This window comes from Haemaphysalis longicornis, unplaced genomic scaffold, assembly GCF_048455015.1.
Source record: "Haemaphysalis longicornis isolate Haplotype H1 unplaced genomic scaffold, Haemaphysalis longicornis Haplotype H1 scaffold_5, whole genome shotgun sequence".
In the NCBI taxonomy this organism is placed as follows: Eukaryota; Metazoa; Arthropoda; class Arachnida; order Ixodida; family Ixodidae; genus Haemaphysalis; species Haemaphysalis longicornis.
Window position 1 is genome coordinate 69,337,474 of NW_027526385.1, and position 21,055 is coordinate 69,358,528.

Genomic DNA, 21,055 nt, shown 5'->3' on the forward strand with positions numbered 1-21,055 from the left:
GGCCAGAAGTGGTCGGAGTGGTTGGGAGTGACCGGAAGGGGTCGTAACTTTTAACCGCAGTGATGGCTTAGAAGTACAGTGCTTACCTCGTATGCGGGAGGTAACGGGCTCAAATTCGCGTACGACCAGGCACCCACTGGTTTCTTCACTGGGTACAGACGTCCTTGGTCGAGGGGGGACCCTTGAAAGGGGAATTCATGCCTGGAAAGCTGCCTTTACCCTTGCAAGGTGCCCCTGTCCCATCATGAGCTGGCAGGGTCCCCCAGCCTTCCACAACACCGCATTGCCGGGGAGTGAAAGAGTCTGCCGGCATGTCCTGCCAGAGGCGGTTACGTGTTGACCATCCACTGGGGCTATGTAAGTCACCATGTGCATTTATGTGCCGTGGGAGCAATACGTACAAGCGACTCCCCAGCCTGGCACTTGGCCCTTGTGCAGGACTACAATGCTTGGAAAGTTGACTCGGCTTGTACAGGAAGGGGGTGGGGCGGCTAGAAAATCCAACTTTTTTGTAGCGTAAGCTACACTGGCTGAGGTTGAGCAGTTTAGCATGGAACTTGAAGGACTGTGCTGCGCAAGCGCGAGGAGCAGTGACTGGACTGGACTGGACCGGACTAGACTAGACTAGGCTGGATTGGATTGGACTGGACTGGACTGGACTGGATTGGATGGGATTGGGTTGGATTGGAAATAGTTTTAGCAGCAGTAAGCATTATAATCGGCTAATCCTAGACAACCAGGAAAGCTAAGAATATAATGAACCTTAACTATATCCTGGCATAGACGAGCTAAGCCACTGGTAATTTTTTTTTTTTTTTTGATGATGACGATTGCATCCTATGTTTGCACTGTCTAGTGAATGTGGAAAATTGGGCTGCCGGGCTTATTAAGCTACAATGTGATTTTTGGGGGGCGAAAGTCTTACGTGCTCTATTCTGCAAAAAAAAAAAAAAAAACATCCTTATTGTTGTTGTTGTCCAGTACAGAAAATGTCAATAAAATAACAACGCGCGAGTTTCTATGGGTTGTTGTCCAGTACAGAAAATGTCAATAAAATAACAACGCGCGAGTTTCTATGGGATTTTAACGCGGGTCTCCAAAGTAGGAGCCGAGGGTGTCACCACTGCGCTGTCTCTGCACGTTGGTAGCAGTGGGACAAAAGTTAGAACACATGCACCGCTTCTGTGTGGACCCTGATTCAGGGGAAAGCTGTGTTACTACTTGTCGAAATTCAAAGTGGCGGGCTTGTACCTTTGTGGGTACAAGTCCACAAGTTCCTATACGCAACCAGTGCCGTCTAATGGTTCGCTTCGACCACTCTAATGTTTCGGGCAGGGCAACTGCGAGAAAATCCCCGCTCTTCGGCCTCAGTAGCCAAGGGGTACGATTGCTAGTTTAGATGTGAACGACTTGGATGCAAGTCACAGCAGTGCCGAAATTGTTGTAAAAGACCGTGACTTTTTAGTGTGCCGCACTTTAAATGCCCGCTCCTCCCTTAAAGGGACAGAGAATCGATTTTTGTCGAGCATATTATCTTTATCCCAAATGAAAAATCATCGCTTAAAATGCCTTAACGTGAAACGGTTTAAAATGCCTTAACGTGAAACGGTTTTGCTGATAGTACGCTAGAACTTTTTAAATCAGAATTTTTAGTTCTACGGGCCATACGTGCCTTGCCAAAAGGGATGCTGGAAACCATGACAGTGAGCCGTGCGGCAACACACTTTTAACTGTACGAGATATTAAAAGAGGTATTTAAAAACTTGTCCCCGGATAAAACAACAATAGTGTGCAACCTTTCCTGTTCCTTCACGTGGTTTTTAAATCATGCATTGAAACCGGCGGAGTTGTTTGGACATGTACAGGAGTGTCACGTTTAGACACCAAATGCTTCCATCTTTCAGACATGGGAAATTTCAGTGCAAAATTAAAATTATTTCCGCCTGTTTATTTAGAAATTCCTTGCAGTTACCCCAGTATGCAAAACGCTGGCTTTCTTATCAGCTAGAGGACACACACTGCACAAAGATCGGTTGTCTGTCCCTTTAAGGCATTGTCGACCCTCATTGTAGCCGAGTGGACGAAGGGGACACCAAAGACAAAACGAGATGGAATGAGCAGGAAAGTGGAGGAGGAAAGTGGGGCAAAAGTGTGAGGGGGAGGGCGGCATGCCGACACTTGCGAGACATTCTCTTCAGCCGAGAGGCCACCAAAGATAGAGCAAGCAGGAAAGCAGAGCAAAGTATGGCGAAAGGAGGGAGGCATGGTCGGCCACGGCGACACGCTACGAGACAACGCGGGAGTATATTGCGCGTCTTTGTGCATTCGCTGATGCGGCAATCACTTCGCGAGATGCAGCAGGCATGCGCCATCACCCAGAAGGCTGCAGTTTGTCCTGCGCACAAGTTTTCTATTAGGGAGTATCGTAATTGTAATCGTCGGCCAAATTTTTTCGCTTTAGAAAGTTCTCTTGGCTCAATTCTGCGCATTCTATTAGTAAATAAGGGTTGCGTGCTATTCTTTACGTCAGTTTAAGGGTGGGACACGGCACATCAACATGTTTGATTAACATTTTGCATCATACTGGAAGCGTCTGGCTTGTACTTATCCCGGAACGAGATATCACGCATTGTATACCACTGAGCAACAGCGCAAATGTGGAACTATTCAACTCGTTAATTTCTTGCTGAGGACTCCTTCAATAGCTTCTGCTGCATTGCACATTACGTATGAAACAGAGTATACAGCAACCCTTGTTGCCCTTCCTTCACCCTCTCTTGCTCAGACGGTGCTCCAGTGCAGCCACCAGAGTGCACGGGAGCAGCGGCGGGGCCCCTCGAGCGAGACATGCGGCTGGCGGCTGCAGCTGTGTCTGCTCCACCTGTGGCTCTGGGTGGCCGCCCTGGGGCTGCCTGCCACACTGGTGTGGTTCCGGGCAGGGTGGCCCCTGGCATCCATGCCAGGTGGCTTCGACCCGCTGGCCCCTTACGCCGTCATCCTCCTTTCGACGCAGGGCGTACTGTGGCAGCCAGTCATCCCCAATTTCCAGGGGTGAGTAATATCCCGGCTACACTGGCGCCCGAATGTCATTTGACTCAAACGAGGGGCTTCGAATGCCATTCAGAATCCACCATGCTTCACTACAATTTCGATGGCATTTGGAAGCTTTAACAATCGCTTGCCGTGCTGCGTGGCGCTGCTGCTGTCGAGTTCTGTTTTTACACAGTAATGCAACGATCAAATTTAGCAGCAGTCTGTGGCAGTAAAATGATATCACATTATAAATAACGTAAGCTTTGATGCTGTTTTTGCTTAATGCTGAATCGCAATCGTCTTTTTTTTTTGTGCTGTCTGGCCACGCTGGTTTGCCATTTGCTTGCACTGGACTGAGAGTATGGCATTATTACATCTTGATATAACGATTTAATTGAATGAGAAGTAAACAAAGTCCCACAATTAAAAATATTTTGTTTGTTTTAAGTATGCCAGTAATATATTTGTTTAAGATGACTTGCAATGCTGTGCGCGAGAGTGCTAGAAGTGGTATTTAAGAGCCCCACATGTCTCTCTGGGTGCTGATTTGGCTCGAATGTCATTTGAGCCGAATGGCATTTAAAAAGCTAGTGGAGCAGCGCAACTTCGCATTAGCGTCAAATGACATTTGGATGCTAGTGCAGCGGGGTATAAGGAACGAGACAGCCGACTTTGGATTTGTCTAGAAACGGATATTTGTGAGGTAGCGGCGATCCGTGGAATGCAGGGACAGTTTTCCCTCATGGATTTTCATGCTAATATATACTGCAGTGGCACCGCAATTAAACAGCCCCTGGTTTTACGATGACCCGCTTCTTACAACGGATCAGTGCAGTCTCGGCAAACTCCCCATAGAAACAGTGCACTGAAGGCCCTGATAATTCAACACTTGAGTGCTCGCGGTCCGCTCCATACACTGGATGCTGGCAGGGATAAACCGCCGTTTTTCCCACATTTTACCCACCCCACTGAGTTCTGACCTTCAGTTTTGAGCCCTTGTTTGACGCTGCTTGATGCGTAACGAAAAACAGTCTGCGGCAGGCCTTGCCACTTGCTGAGCAGACTCATGCAAGCAGGCGGGTACTGGTGGGTGGGAGCTTAACCTTCAACAGCCCCACCTGGCAGCAGAGCACCAACGCGACAACCACAAGAAGTCAAAGTCCAGGTAGCCAGCGGACCGCCAATTTGAAGATCCCATCGAGACGACCAATGTGATACACAATACCCCTTAGGCACAAAGGGGTGCAAAATAGGCGTTTATTTAAGAAAATTGGTATTTCGGTTACGGGTTCGCAAATTATGCAGAGACGCACTGAATATAGTAAGGGGGGACACTGGTCTTGAGGACCGAAAATTTGCCAAAAAAAATCAATTTTTTGTATTAATTTTATTTGCAGTCTACAGGTTCTAAAGAATGTACCTGCAAAATATCATAGCTGTATCATAAGTATTCACAAAGCTGTCGCCCTTTGAAGCCGCCTAAATGACCATTTTTGCCTATGTTTGCAAACTTCGTGCCCTGTTTTCTCAGAACCAATTTTTTTCCCACATGGTCAGCTGTCGGGTACAATATCTTGGGATGTACTGGTTCAATTACATCATTTTTGCTGCATTCGAAAGCTTATGAACTGAACAGTGCAATAAAACCACAAAAGTACAGAATTTCTTTTTGCTGGCACAAGATTTTATGCAGTTAGTTTTGCAAAAACATTGTAAATTGGTGACCTGACATTTACGAATTTTACAGCATTTGCAGAAACCATGCTAAAATTACTGCAGTGGTATAGTTGCACTCCCTGGTCCTTCTAGAGCACAAAGGGATAAAAGCTATTTGAGTATTTCATAGGTACATAATCAAAAAATTGCCCGAAACGGAGTGACATAACATGTTGCACAACTCTAAACTTACACCCCATAGACGAAAACTGACTGCATATTTGTGCTCAGGATGTTGAAATACACTCAATGTGTAAATCTCAAGCACATAGGTTAAAAAATAACAAGAATGTCCTCAAGACCAGTGTCCCCCCTTAAATAAGTTCTTAGCCCACCTGTAGCATGAGACCGCCCACTAGGGCGGACTACGGCACCTCGGTCATGTGACGCTTTCGTGCAGTCCCTTGGAAGTTATATTATCAGGGTTCCACTGTAGAGAGAAATCTATCCCTGCAACTGCATGCCGTCATGGGCGCTGCCATGTCAGCTAAAAGGGTTCCTCTCCTACTCGGCTTGGCTTGCCACATGGCTTCTTTTCACCCCTGAAGCCGGAGTAACAAAATATGCAACGTTTTTTTCTTCTCCATCTTGCTGGAGGCTTCTGAAAAATCCCTGACATAAATAATTTAAACTCCACTTTTCTACTGATTGATCCTATTCTAAGCTCCACTGTCCAGCTTGTTCACGAATGGTATCAAGGACCAGTGGAATGTTGCTACTTGGCACCCGATGGTGCAATCGCTGAAGCGCAGCTCACCTAGATGCTAGTGCCGCAGTTTCCTCTAATACATTGTATGAAACTTTATGGTGTATACAGTAGAACCACGTTGATACGTTTTCAGTTCGAACAGTTTCTCGGTTAGTAATTGTGAACACTAAAAATTCCTCATAGTACATCTCTTACTGTATAGTGTGTTTCCCTGGATAGTACGTTTCTCCCTTGCATTTCTCTCAAAAACGCGTCTGACGAGGTTCATATGTACCCACCTCAGACTTGGCTTTGTCTTGGAACGGATGTTTTTGGGTGAAGGTGGCAATTTGCAAGTTGCAAGGAGTGTTTTTGTTACTGAACCACTGTGACTCAGAAAGTATTTGTACCTATGCGGGTCATGCCATTTGTGCGGGCAGTTCTTTTTGCAAGGTCCTGCACTTCTCCGTTCAGTTTACAGGTAGTTTTTTCAGTTTTTAAAATAATAGTAGGAACTAAAGCATTTAGGTCTGTACAAAACTTGGAGCGTGAAGAATACAAGGACAAAAAAAGGATGACAGCTCGAGCGCTCATCCCGGGAGCACTTATCCCATCATCTTTCTTCTGTCGTCAAGCTCTTTGCGCTTTGTTTTTCTACACATATAAACCAGCTTACCTAACAGTGTGTTTTCCCGAAATTCATTTGTAAGTATGCCACAAGACAGAGATGTGAGGTGTGGGTCTACCTTTCGCAATGTTCCGTTTTCTCACAAGTGCACCTCCCATGTTGTGTTCGCAGAGTGAGCGCCTTCAAGTTGACCACTTAAAAGTTATTGGTATTCCTTTGCACAGTGCCAAAAGGGGCTCACTGTTCAACAAGGCATGCTAATTGCTTGTCCACACAATTCCGTTCTTTTTCTCTTGGTGAAATGACTGTGTTTAGCGTAAAAAAACAGAGAGTACTCCTGCTACGTGAATTCTATTCATTTTCTTTGTAAATAGGGGCGTTTTGGTACCATTTAAGGGGTTCCAAGCTAGGGACACAGTTTACTGCCGCACTTATCTGGCATTCCGCAATACTTCAAGAATGCCTGTACTGTTTCTGTGCTGTTGAGGAAACGAAAATAAGTTTACCACCCCTTTTGAAAAGGCTGTCATTGTTAGCTTTGCTTGTGGAACCTTTTTTGAAATAGGTAGCATCCCTCTCTGACATAGTTCCTTGTGCCTTTTTTTTTTTTTTTTTTGCAGGCATTACTACAGGCCCCTCGGGTGGTTTTTCCGGGCTCTTGCGGTGGTCTGCGTACTGCTTTGTACCGTTCGGATGTACCGCATCATATTGCTGGTCACAATTGCCTTTGTAGCCATGTCACTGCAACAGCTGCTATCCGCCAAGTGGCCAAGTAACAAGGCCGACTGAAGAACAAGAACAAAACAGCATTTATTTTAATGGCGCCATCACATACTGTTACGCCATGTCACACCTAGGCATTTCTCGGGGAGTTCGGCTTCGATCTCAGTTGTCACGAGACAGGTCTCTGAAAGCTGGTCACAACGATGCAGATCAGTAAGTAATCAACGATTAGTGATCATTGGTTAATGATCAATGAGGCTCAAATGAGTAAGATAGCTTTTTGTTTGTTTTCCATAGATCAAATGAGTGAGAAAGCATGTTTCTTTTTTGTTTGTTTGTTTGGTGCAGCTTTACACTGGCCGGCAAAATTTAGAACAAAGTTTAGAGTGGGTCACACCATCGATGGCAGAATGAGCTGCGTTGTTTTTTGTTGTTTTTCTCTTCCTACCTATCGAAAGGTCTCAATGCACACACAATGGCTTGTCAAAACTGAAAAGGGAGAATAAATAATTTTTTCTGCGGAACTAGCGAAAGTGTTTTCACTTCTCATTTGTCTCTGTGCCAAGCATGTAAGCAAGAAGTAAGCTTGACTGTCTTGAAGAAGTTGGCAGGTGACATTGCAAGGTCCTTCTGGTTAATCATGATGCATACTTTAGCTGCGTACAAGATATGTCGAACGGTGCGAATCAAGCACAAGACAGGTGAAAAAATTAAAGCTGCTCCACTCAGTGTGAAAGCTGTTGGAAGTGCAGTGCAGTGATTCTCCAGAATGGGCTGTAGCACTGTTATCCACTCACTGCTACCACCCAATTCAAATTTCCCGCCTTCGCAGTGCTCGCATGCCTCCTGCCTGAAACTGCGCCAGCGGGAGTTCTGTTCTTTTTGTGCTTGCATTTCCTCCCGCACGTGCCGACGTTTCACTGCCACTTTTTTTCGCTTACTATCGTAAAAACCAATCCAACGAGCATTTCTAACTAGATGAACGCGGGCACTCCCGGTTAATTGCGTGTATTTTGCCTCAAATGCGCCTACAGTTTTCTTTGCAATAAACAACGGAGATATGTATGACAAGCGCCAGCAGTTCGCAAGTTTCGAACGTTTATGACTGTATAAACTGCTTGGCTTTCAAAGCCTCTGGGTTATGCCGCGACGGCAGCTGCTTGGGGCTCTACTTGGGTCGAGCGAGCAAGCTACGATGACAAGGCGAGCCCCTAAAGTGCTCTGCACTTAGAAATGGCAAAAACAGGCGCTGCCTACACATCTTTTGTGTCTGTTTCGTACTCTTCTTGGAATAATGTACGCGTGTAACCTGGTGATGCAGTTACTGAAAACATTTCCTGCTTGTAACTACAGTTCTGGGTGCCAGGCCTTGAATTCATGCCCGTGTTCGAGAAGGCTCAGCCAAGTTAGGGAGTGCTAATTGTAGAACTAGTAATGATGCAGCCGCCATTCATTATGTCTTCTCCAGTTTTTCACAAATGAAAACGGGGTTGAAACTTGCCCCGCACTGTAATGCAAACCACGTTATCGTGTGCAGTTGAAACCAGCCGGAAACCTTCTCAGTCATTTTTTTTTTTTTTTTCATAGACATTGCACCCGAGGGGATTTTTCAAACCATCGTTTCGAGAACCAAACAAACCATCTTTATTGCAAGCATTTTTCTTAATTTAACACTCAAGCTAACATTTATAAACACAGCTGTGACCTTTTAAGAGAAGTTGAAAGCTGGAAATAAATACTGACAAGCAAGCATATCAAAAAGGGAAAGTACAACATGAAAGCCAAGAAGTGTCCAAATGCTAAAGTGCAGTCTTTGTCAAAAGTTTCTAGGCCATGCCAGACGTTACTGGTCATAAAGAACTCGGCATGGAAGTGTACCCTTGTGAGACTGAAAATGGTTCATTCCAGAAATATGGTTATAGTACCACTTTGTTTTTTCACTAGCATAAGATATTTTGTCCACAGAACGTTGAGCATTTTCGCTGAGTTATTTGTAGCCCAGAAACGTTTGAAATGGCCCACAAACATTTGACAATGACTGTACATGCAGATAACTCTAGAGTTGGAGGTTGGGAGTTGCAGGAGCTGTAAACCTCTAAGAAGGGTTCAAGTCTTCAGTGCATGTTTGACTAACACTCTTTTCCTTAAAGATACATCTTTGCCTGAGAAATAACCTGAGTAAAGGCTCACATATCACTGCCCTTTTTCTAGGGCACATTTACTGGTGTAATTGGCTGCTGAAGTCTCAATGCTATCGTATATTTTATTCCCTTCTTATGAAATCGTTCTTTATTGTCGCTGCCTAAACGAAAAATAATTGCCAACGAGGATACATTATGAAGTATGCCTTTGTTAAAATGTTGAAACTATTGTGAAATGTTCCCCAGTGATTACAAAACATTTATTAGGTCTTGGAGTGCAACATTCTCTAAAAGGTGATGCTGACACACACCTTGACATTGACATTGAGCTTTACATTTTTTTAACAGTGGAGCTGTTATAGCTGGCCTTAATGAATACCAAGAAAATGCTGAGCGCTTGTGAGTGTGTGCCTTGCAGTGACTGCTGAGCGTCCCTGGTATGCGCATTGGATTTAGCAAAAAAAAGGAAGAGAGAGAGGCAGAAACCCTGAGGAGTGCCTCACATTGCCTAGCAACCAACAACGCCACAGCTGGTGCAACACCTGCTCAAGGAACCTCGACTCGACTTCAGGAACACCGCGTCGGGCATGTACGCGCCACCACTGCGCCCCAGCTGTCGTCAAGCGCCACCGCGCATCTAATGCTTGGCATGAGAAACACAACAGTATCGATGCATATGACAATAACTAATACTAGCACAGTGGAAAGCGATGCCGGAACATGTAAATAAACAATTTCAAACTTGCACAAATGCATGGTGATGTGTCCTTCAGTGCTCACATAGAACGATATCCTGCAGCCTCGCTATGGTTCAAGCCTTGTGCGACTTACTGCAAGCTCGGCCAGTTTTTATTATTATTTTTTTAATGACCCGGTTGGGGCTTGCAAGCCAGATTAGAAGCTAAGAACAAATGCTGTTAAGAAACCACCTAATTTCATATCTTCATAGTTTTGTAACGGCTCAGTTTTGACACCGAAAGCTCTTAAATGTAGTTGACGTAGTGCGGCTGAAGAGTTGGCATTTTGAACGTTTTCGCTAGTTCCTTGTTCATAACTGGCATGTGCTCACAACTGACCTTATTTCGAAGTGGTCCATAAATGGTATCTGAACTTCCAATCACTCTTCCACATTGGGTTGGTGACCACAGTTTTTGGCATTCAGTTCCTGTTGGTGCCTACCTGGCTAAGTAGCAACAGGCCAGATGCAGACCGCATAGTGCAAAGCATCTTGCGCTTAACTTATTCGACGATTAAAAACTGCTTTTGAGTGCCATGCTTCATCAATGCATGTGCCAATTACAAACGAATTCTTTTTTTTTCCTTCTCACTTTCATTTGCTACATGGCTGACTTTATGCACGGCTACAACTTCTTTACTAGATTTAATTTTTAATTTAATGGCGACAATTGGACGAGGACAGGATGAAGATGACACAGGTGCTTTTCCCTCTTCGATCGTCCCCGTTCAATTTCAATTATTGAACCAAAAATGAATTTGTACCCACTTGCCTAACTAGCCATCCTCTGATGACCTGAAGTTCATTTGCACAAATAGCTGGTTTCCATTAAAAAAAATGCAGTAGGCTCACACTGATGCGTAAGACTTGAAGGTAGCGAAGCTGAACGCAAGCTTCACGATTGTCACGACGGTTTAAGTCCACGATTGCAGCCGATTTGCTGCTTCTTCACTGCCGCAGCGACTTTTACTCCATCATTGTTGCTGTGAGTGTTAGCTTCCTTCATTTTTTGGAAGTAATAATTATTGGACATCACCTTAGAGGGGCGTACGCTATGATGTGTCTATCTCATTCCGGGCAAGTGTTGCCACGATTACGGCGAATGCTGGAGTTTTTTTTTTTCTTTTGTCCAATCTTGGACAATCTCCATAAGTGGGTATACTTGACAAACGAGTGGCGGGAGGCACACACACGCGAGCGCTCGGCCTTTTCTTTGTTTTTTTTTTTTTTTTTAGCTGCCGTGCGGTTGCCATGAGGCACGCGCTCACATAAGCGCTCACGTGCACTCAGCATCTTCTTACTTTTTTGAACTGCGGACACGAAAAATAACGATTTTCTAAACAGCTTCTCTGTAAACAAAAATGTCCTCCTTTCCCACCCAGAGTTCCTCATCCACCCCTCGTAAAACCAGACTCCGACGAATTTGAACTTTTGAACTTTCTACCGGCGTTCGCTCTCGCTGAAGCTACATAGCCTTTGAGATCGTAGCCAAAGAGCTCAAAGTCGTAGTAGTAGCGCTGGTACAACGCATCAGCCTGTTCCTCTGTCAGCTGCTCAAAGTAGCGGCGACTCCGCTGACGGCGCGGCGTAGCGTTACGGGGCATCAGGAGAGTCGAGTTTGGAGGTTGGAGGCCCATTTTACGCCACAGCAGTGCTAAATCATCCGGTGCCGTCTCCAGGTGACCGATGAAATTGTAGTGGAAGAGACAGGGCTCGCAGCGCGAATAGTACGGGGCCCAGTGGTCGTCCCATTGGGTCACGGGTACGCGCAACAAGTAATCCACGAACTGCGAGAAACTGATTGTCGACGCGTTGCTGCTGTTGCCCTTGTTGGCTGCGGCGATCCGGTCCCAGTAGACGTCGTAGAAGAACCGCTCCCGGTCTCGCGGCCTGCCTGCCTTGTCCTCGAAGGCGGACACGAGCCGTTCGAATGGGTGCCGCACGAAAAGAACCTGCGCACGGAAACGTGGTTTAGCTTTTTCAAAGTGTTGTACACCTCCTGGCACCAAGCACTGCATGGTTTTCCCAAACAAAACAGTGAAATGTTGTACACCTCCTGGCACCAAGCACTGCATGGTTTTCCCAAGTAAAACAATGAGATCGCATTTTTTTTACCGCATATTGTTTTTCTGCCTCAGTGGTTCAGACACTACGGCGCTTAATGAGTAGGAAGTTCTTGTCTCCCATAGACTCGCCTGAAAATTGCAGGAGGGGAATTTTAGCCTGCCAGTGGCTTGTACAGGAACACATGGTATCAGATCTTTGGTGCTACAAGGTACAACATAAACTGGGCCAGTGCAATGCTTATGCCGCCAATGCGTCCAAAAACAGCATGACAAGTGAGAATATTGAACGTGAACAGGTCGAGCCATTTCCAACTACCTATGCTCTTCAGAACCAAGCATTGTAGTTACAGTCGTGAAAAAAAGAAATGAAGAAGAGGAAGGAAAAAAATAAACTTCCAGATGACTGTAACACAGAGTGAAGGTGCGCCAGTTGGTACATAACTGAGCTATAAAACAGCTCTGGAAACAGGAATACAGAAAGGGCACACCGACAGCGCCCTGTCAGTGTGCCCTTTCTGTAGTCGTGTTTCCATCCAGGTGGCACTTGTCGGGTAAACGCGCACGTTTCTCTGCTATACCGATGATGATGATTGATGATTTCTATTGGTTTCCCCTTTGTATCGGGGTGATGACATGTCATCTTACCAAAAAAGACTAATATACCTATGTTTTACACTTTTGGTTCAATACTAGCGCTGCTTAGGGCAGGCACAAAAAGCTTATTAGGCACAAAATACTTTTTTTTTTCTGTTACAAGTGGTAACTGTCCTAGGCAATATTCCCCTCTCTGCTTTTCGTCCACCAGCATTCTAATCTTCTTTTCGTCCCCTCGACAGCCTTGAAGTTAACTTCCTCTGTGATACCTTTAAATCCTAGGGCTTCTGACAGCCCAATATTCCCTTCATGTAGATTTGGATGGATACCCTCGCATTCTAGCACGATGTGCCGCATAGTTTCTGTTTCTTTTCCGCAGACCACGCATACCCCATCATTTTGTGAATACTTCCCCACAAAACTCTTAGTTCGCAGGCAACCTGCTCTAGCCTCAAAAAGCAAAGCACTGCCCTGGGAATTATCGTAGAAATTTTCCTTTCTGGTGTTCATCTTCTCAGCCCTGTACATCTCTAACGACGTTTTGGCTTCCATTTTTTCCCTCCATTTATTCGTTTCAATCTGCCTTGCCTCTTTTTTGGTTACCTTGGCTGTTTTGGATTCCCCACTGTTCTTTCCGTATTTCATCGTTAGCCTTCTAGTCTTTCTTAACCACTGCGTGTCCACGCTTTTCAAGTATAGGTACCTAAAAACCTTAGCTGCCCACCTTCGTTGATCCATTGCCCTCAACCTCATCTCAAAGCATATTTTACTCTGAGCTTCTCTAACTTCAAACGACGCCCAGCCCATATCTCCCTGAACTGCTTCGTTAGTTGTTTTTCCATGCGCGCCTAAGGCCAGACGTCCTACCGTTCTCTGGTTTACTTCAAGGCGTGATAGAACGTCTGATTTTAAGCAGAGTACAGCATTCGCAAACGTGAGGCCCGGAACCATTACTCCTTCCCACATTCCTCTTACTACTTTATATTTGTTATACCCCCACAGAGCTCTATGCTTCATTATAGCTGCGTTTCGCTTTCCCTTAACCTTAAGTTGCTCCTCGTGAGTACTTAAGTAGCTATCCCCTTCGTTTATCCACACTCCCAAATATTTATATTCCTTCACTCTAGGTAATTCGCCTTGCTGGATAGACACTACGTCGGTGGTAGCGTCATTGAAAACCATTATTCCTGATTTTTCTGCACCGAAATTTAACCCGAGGTCAGTGGCTTCCTGGCCGCAAATATTTATTAGCCGCTGCATATCGGTTTGGTTATCAGCTAAAAGAACAATGTCGTCTGCGTATAACATTCCCGGAATATGCTGTTGTACCACTTCGCCTTGCAGCATATGGGTTAGGCTAAACCCTACTTGACTTTCTTCCAGTTTCTTTTCTAACCCTGCCATGTAAAGCATGAACATTATTGGGCTCAAAGGGCATCCCTGTTTCAGTCCCCGATGGATGTTGACCTGCCGGGTGCATTTCTGCCCTTCCCAAGTAAGGTGCACTCTATTGTCTTTATAGATTGCTATAAGGAACTGTACTAACTCGTCATCTAATCCCTGGAGTTTCAACATTCTCCACAGCCGTTCTCTGTTTACGTTGTCATATGCCCCTTTAATGTCCAAGAACGTAATCCATAGTGGTCTATTCTGTGCTTTCGCAATTTCAGTGCATTGCGTTATCACGAACAGATTGTCATCCAGTCGCCTGTCTTGTCTAAATCCATTCTGCAGTTCCCCAAGTATTTCATTTTCTTCCATCCATGCTTGAATTTCTGATTTTATCGCCTGCATTACGAATCTATACACCACTGACGTTACTGTGAGTGGTCTGTATGACTCAATACTGGCTTTGTCTCCTCTGCCTTTATATATTAAATTCATCCTACTTTCTAACCAGTCCTCTGGAACTTGTTTGGTTTCTATTACCTTATCTATTGCCCTCATAAACGATTCCTTACTTTTAGGTTCAAGTAGGTTTATCAGTTGCATTGGTATTCCGTCCGGGCCCACTGCTGTCTGAGGGGAAACCTTTTGCTCTGCTTTTTTCCAATCAAGGTTGCTCAAACTTATTTCCCTTTCCGCAGTCTTTTGTGGCGCTGATGTTATCGGTGCAGGTTTCCCTACCACTATTATCCTAAACTTCTCACTAATCACTCGATGAATATGCGCCAACGCGTGCTCTCCTTCTAAATGTTCCCCCTCCTCATCAATCAGGAATTTTTGATGGTTATCGTTTTTTGAGCTTAGTGATTTTACATGGTTCCAAAACTTCTTGGATGCGCTTTTGTCCTTCTTCCGTATTTCTGCCATCCATTGTTCGCTTTTCTGCTTGATCTTCGCTTGCACCATTTTCTGCACTTCTAGTTTTTTCCCACGGTAGACATCCCACTTTTCCTTCACTACCTCCGGTTCCATACTAGTTCTTTTTGCTTCTCTATGTTCTCTCGACGCCTTTCTTCGCTGGTCGATAGCCTCTTTTATTTCCTTATTCCACCAGCTTCTCGGCTTTCTCTTCCCTTTCCATCGGTTTCGTTCCTTTTCTTCATTAATCTTACCCTTTATGAACGCAATTATTTCATCGTAATCCCAATTTTTGCCTGGGTATTTATTGATTTCATCTTCCAATCTATCAGCGATGATCTTTAACTGCTCATTATTCAAATTATTTCCTCCTATTGTACCTATTTCTGCATTTGTCCGGGTTGCGCCTCCAAAGTGCAAGCTAAACCGCTTGTGGTCGCTTCCTAAGCTGTCTCTTCCATTTTCATCTATCCTCATTTCCCGCAGCCTTCCGTATACTGTCTCGGATACTAAACCGTAGTCAATGCTGGACTGCCTGTTACCGCTTTCCCACGTTATTTGTCCGTCACACTTGCTTTCCGTGTTTACTATTACAAGCCGGTTTTCCTGACATAGATATATCACTAGGGAACCGTTGTGGTCTGTGTATCCATCCAAACCTTCTATATGGGCATTCATATCTCCAACTATGATTATTTCGCCCGAATCTTTGAACTCGTTTATATCTCTTCTCAAACAGTTTACCATTTCCTCATTTTCTTCCTTAGCACTACTTCCGGTCCACAGATACACCACTCCTAACCATGTATTTTTCCCCTCTATGGTGCCTCTAACCCATAGATGCTCTTTACAACTTTCATGCACTCTCTGCCAGTCGGTCCCTTGTTTAATGAGCATGCCAACCCCTCCCCCTTTCTTCATTCCTGTGGTCCTGTTGCAACCTTCCCAGACATAATTGTCTATGATAGGTGGGGCTTCTAGGTCCCGGAGGTGAGTCTCGGCTAAAGCGTACACGTCTATTCCTTCCCGTTCAAGTTGCTTTTGAATTTCCACCCACTTATCTGGCTTTCTGCCTCCCTGCATATTTATGTAGCTGATTAAATATTTATTGCATTTGTTTTTCCCTCTCCGCTTACGGGGTCTGTTTTTGTCGTTTACAGAGTTGTTTGCTCCACTGTTTCCACTTAAATGGCTTCTGTCAACGCTCTCCAAACACCTCTAAAGCCAGCTTCACTACTATACACCAATGCATTGCTGGGAAGAGATTTTTGAGGGGCAATATAAGCTTTCTTAGAAGGAAACTGAATGCTAGAGGACCTTTCATAAATTTTTTATAACACTTCATGATCCCTACGAAGCAGTACAGGTTGAGCCCCTTGAAGGTACGCTTCACTACTATGCAAGGGTGCGTTGCTGGAAAGACATCTTTCCAGAGGCCGTCCTATATGAAAATATGAAGGGCCTGGCACCTTTTATTAACAGCATTTTTTTCTGCGACGACAGTGTGGACGCACTGTTACCGTGTTACGGATGGATATATAGGTTTCCTCATCGAGTTTACACAGAAATGCTTACGCATTTAAAATCGCAGGAACATGTCACTATTGTGAGGTATCTTGAGAAGGCTGCCAGCCATTCCTACACATGGCTTTATACTAGGGGTGTGCGAATACTAATAATATAATTAATTGGTAGCATTTATATGCCTGTTGTAGGATTTTTCTGTTTTGTTACAAATATAAAAAATGTGCCCCATTGTTATTAAGTGCTGGTATTTGAACGCGCCAGTACGCAGGCCTAAATTTAAGGCTTCAAGGTTAGCGTGATGGGCGATTCCATAGCGACGATTGCGATTTCAACAGAAAAGGAAAGGGCAGATTATATCTCTTAGCGGTGGCTTTATGAATAGTCGCCAGGACAACTTAAAGTATGGGCGAGAAAGTGGGTGGTAAGTCATCGCCACTTCATCTATTTTTCTAATATCTCGTAATTGTTTTAAAGTTTGCTTTGTAATTGCGCCACTGCTCTTGAGGAACAGCAGCATTTTGAATTTTTGTATGTATTTTGATTTGACTGTCGTTTTAAACTACTAAATGTTTTTTTTTGTAATTTCAGTGATAATTAAACTAATCGAACCGGTTCGGGAACCGGTTCACGCTCCCGAACCGGTTTGCCAACCGGTTCGGTACGTGATTTTGTCGGACCGTAACTGAATCGGAGCGAAATGATTTCGCCTGAACCAGAACCGTAACCGAACCGGTATATATATATATATATATATATATATATATATATATATATATATATATATATATATATATATATATATATATATATATATATATATATATATATATATATATATATAAAGCATATTCCCCGAACCACCACGCGTTGTCTACCGGCGTAATAAGAATTTAAGTGACTTTCTTACTAACTCTCGTATCAACCGACCGGCAACTACTGGCTGCATGCCCTGCAATAAACCCCGATGTAAAGAAAGTATGCCCACACATGACCACTACACAGCGCGCCACCAGCACGGCTTCAGACTACTACGTAAATATAAAAGGTAACTTTAACTGTGACTCCGCTAATGTCGTATATCTTCTAGAGTGCACTGTTTGTAGGCAACAATATATCGGCCAAACTGAAACGCCCTTCCGAATACGGTTCAATAATCACCGCTCTCATGCAAAAAGCTGCCCTTATTTGCCCCTGTCAAGACATGTGAACAGTCCCGGGCATGCATTTGAACATCTTAAAGCAACGATTTTAGAATCCGCCTTCAAAACACACCACGACCGCGAGGTTCGGGAATCTTATCTCATTTATTTTGGTCAGCCACGCTTGGAATTAATGAAAGTTACGGAAAACTAACGTGCTTATCCCTCGATTAAAATTAGCGGCTTCATAATTTTAATAACTATGTTCATTATTCCTACCCTCGAGTTTGCCATCAGAATTCGCAGAAACTCTCCTAATACAGCAGCTTTATTAGCCTAATGCGGCTCAACAATGCCATTTGTCCTGGGGAGGGAGGCCTCGTTCCCACCACCACTTAAGAATGTTTAACTCTTTGTGATGTATTCATGTTTAACCTTTTGTGACCCTACCTATTTCCTGTTCAATTGCTAGCTTCTGTGAAATGCTCTTTTGTGCCCCCTATCTATTCTCTTGACCCGCGGGGGGCACACCCATCTTTGCTTCCCCCGAACCAGTCTCCGCAGTCACTGAATACCTTACTGTATACTCTTCCCTTTCTTTTCAAACCGCGGTTGTTCAGTTTCCCCCATTCTCTGAACTTGCAGCCCGCGCGGCATACGTTGACCCGTCATGGTGCAACCTTGAACGCTGCATTGTTAACACGACCCCTTTTTCTCTCTCTCGCTTCCCCCCCCCCCCCCCCTTTTTATTTTTCTTGTTTGTTTGTTGATGTTGTAACATAGGCGTAGCCTGACTGTATGCACACTCCCCATTTCCGAAACATTTTCCGCTCTTTCTCACAGTTTTATGCAAACCTATATAAGAAATGTGTTCAAAATGTTTGCGACAGTAAAATCATGTAACTTTACTCTGATGAAGGCAAGTCCCATTGCCGCTACGTAAGTAAACATTGTTTGTTATTGTTCTTGCTGTGTATCCGACTCTTTACTTATACTATATATATATATATATATATATATATATATATATATATATATATATATATATAGAGAGAGAGAGAGAGAGAGAGAGAGAGAGATCATGAGGTTCGATGGGCCAGTATAAAAATAGTGAAAGAAGCCGACTGACACGTTTCCCGTTTTTGTTGCCAACAGTTTCGGAGTTAGAAACTCCTTCTTCAGGGCTGTTACACATATAAAAGGGCTGTTACATTACAGCCCTGAAGAAGGAGTTTCTAACTCCGAAACTGTTGGCAACAAAAACGGGAAACGTGTCAGTCGACTTCTTTCACTATATATATATATATATATATAGATATATATATATTTATATATATATATATATATATATATATATATATATATATATATATATATATATATATATATATATATATATACATACACACACACACACACCGAGCTTCAAATATTCACTTTGTTTGAGACTACGGATTTTGAAAAAAAACCGCCTTATATTCAAATAATTACGGTAATCGTTCCCTATGGTAGCGCAGTATTGCAACTCTAGCAAAAGTCGTTTTTCAACATGTATTGGGCCCACTCCGGATTCCTAAAGTACCGTCTCATTGCGGTTCGGTGACTCGACTGCTGCAAATGAAAGTGAAAAACTGCGTTCTTCAGGTCGTCAAAAGAACGTCGTGACTCCCGTACCCGCGAAGCAGCTGCTGTTTTTCCATAAATACCTGTGGAAAATTGAGTCCTATAAAAACTTTTTTTGATATTCGATATTCGATGTGACATACAGCTTTTTTTTCCTAATTCGATTCGATACTCCATTCAAAAGCCACTATTCAGGATTCGCACACCCCTACTTAATACACAGATTAGTTTCAGTTGAAGTTTCATGCAGCACATACCCTGGTGTACGGCCGCAGCCTGCTGGGTGGCCAGTGAGTGGGGCCCATCCGGAATGCACGCTCGTTGAATAATGTGTGAAGCTCATCATCATCATCGTGCCTGCTTTCGGGAGTGATGTTGATATGCAGAAGGTCTGCGAACAGGGACTTGACTGTTGTTGATGCCACCTGCAACAGGGAGACAAGCTTGAGTTTAAGCTTTGTCAGGATTGATGCCACACAGAATCTAGCAATATAAGTTGTGATTTAGCACAAGCTGTGCCACCAGATGTTATCACAGGTTGCCAAAAGGTTACACATTGGAACTCCTGCAGTGTAACGCTTCGTTCCAGGGCTGGCCTTACCTCATTCGGCGCCTTGTGCAAACGCCTGCCAAGGCGCCCCCCCCCGTCCATCAAACTCATTTTTGTAGCGAAGCTGTACGTGTGCCTAGTATCCAAGCAGGGAAAAATGATGGCGTCTCCGCAAGTGGCTTCTCAAGTTCGTTGTTGTACTGAAGACAAAAGAGGACAAAGTATGCACTACCGCAGTCTTCAGAACCGGAAGCGGCTTTGCGAGTGCCGTATCGTGATTTCACTTCGCTCCTTAAACTCATTCGCACCTTAAGGAATCGAAAGAAATACTGCTGTTTTGATGGCGATCCTAGTGATGAATAGTACATTGAAAACTTAGTAGAAGAGATGCTACACCAAGTGGTTGATGGGTAATCGGTGCCAGCATTGCTAAGTAAAAATTTAAAATGCTTTCCCGAAAAGTTCTAAAAGGCTTAGTAAGTTTCTGTGCCCCCCCCCCCCCCCCCACACACACACACAAAAAGTAATGTCGCGAGTTAGAAAACCAGCAGCTGAGGCTTGTGTTACGTTTGCTGAAATCAAAAACAGTTCCTAAACTGTAAAATGTTTATCCATGATGATGATGATAATGATTGCTATTGGTTTCCCCTTTGTAGCAAGGTAATGACGTGTCATCTTACCAAAAACCACCAATATACCTATGCTTTATACTCTTAGTTTATTGCTAGCGCTGCTTGGGGTAGGCACAAAAACTTATTAGGCACAAAATACTTTTTTTTCCTGTTACTGTGGTAACTGTCTTAGCCAGTATTCCGCTCTCTGCTTTTCGTGCACGTTCACCAGCATTCTAATCTTTTCGTCGCCTCGACAGCCTTGAAGTTAATTTCCTCTGGGCTAACCTTAAATTCTAGGGCTTCTGGAAGCCAAATATTTCCCTCATGTAGATTTGGATGGATGGACGTATCCATATTAACATTTTAGATGCGACTGCATCTCATTCACTCGCCTTGTCCCTCCATACGGCGTTGTTGTCCGTCCACACCCCTCCCCCATTCTCCTCGCCGCGCGAGCTGCGCTCTACGCCGCTCACCCCTCTCCTCTCCGATAGCGAACACTCTCTCGCGAGGGGCATTGGATTGGATTTGATTGGATCGGCTTGGCTTGGATCATGCGATGGGAGAATCAACCTAACAGAAACAACAACGGAACCCCCTATGCGTCGCATCTACACAGGGGTTCCCGCGAGGGGAGGTGGGAGTAATTTTTTCGTTAAAACCTTGTTCGCTTGTTTAGCACAGGAACCAAAAAAATTTTGCCAAATCCTAGTACCCAGGTCCCCCAAACTGGAATTTTGCCTGATTGGTTAGAATCGCTGCGTCACGCAGCCTGTGCATCTCCGAAGAAGTGCAATTTGACCACCAGTACATAAGGTGGGATCTTTATCGTGCACTACAAGCGGCGAGTACACGAGCGTGCATGCATTCACCCAGTGGTGGGTAAATTTCGCCCTTGCCGCAGCCGGGTGACTAGTCCGCGATTTGGGGCCCAGCAGCTGCGCACGCCATGCAGCCACTTAGCCGCTGCGGT

General features: G+C 44.4%; 2 protein-coding genes across 2 annotated transcripts in view; one reads left to right on the plus strand and one right to left on the minus strand.

Moving 5' to 3' along the window:
* Positions 1-7,315, plus strand: part of Pgap1 (GPI inositol-deacylase) — a 59,445-nt gene extending 52,130 nt beyond the window's left edge. The window contains exons 20-21 of the mRNA XM_077670668.1: positions 2,786-3,051; positions 6,686-7,315. Of these exons, the coding sequence (XP_077526794.1) occupies positions 2,786-3,051; positions 6,686-6,854 (435 nt within the window). The 3' untranslated portion in view covers positions 6,855-7,315. The remainder of the gene's footprint in view (positions 1-2,785; positions 3,052-6,685) is intronic.
* The window catches only part of LOC144138401 (carbohydrate sulfotransferase 8-like), a 31,908-nt gene continuing 18,156 nt past the window's right edge, over positions 7,304-21,055 (minus strand). Inside the window, exons 3-4 of the mRNA XM_077670666.1 lie at positions 19,176-19,343; positions 7,304-11,617 (exon numbers count right to left, since the gene is read on the minus strand). Coding sequence (XP_077526792.1) covers positions 11,054-11,617; positions 19,176-19,343 — 732 coding nt within the window. The 3' untranslated portion in view covers positions 7,304-11,053. The remainder of the gene's footprint in view (positions 11,618-19,175; positions 19,344-21,055) is intronic.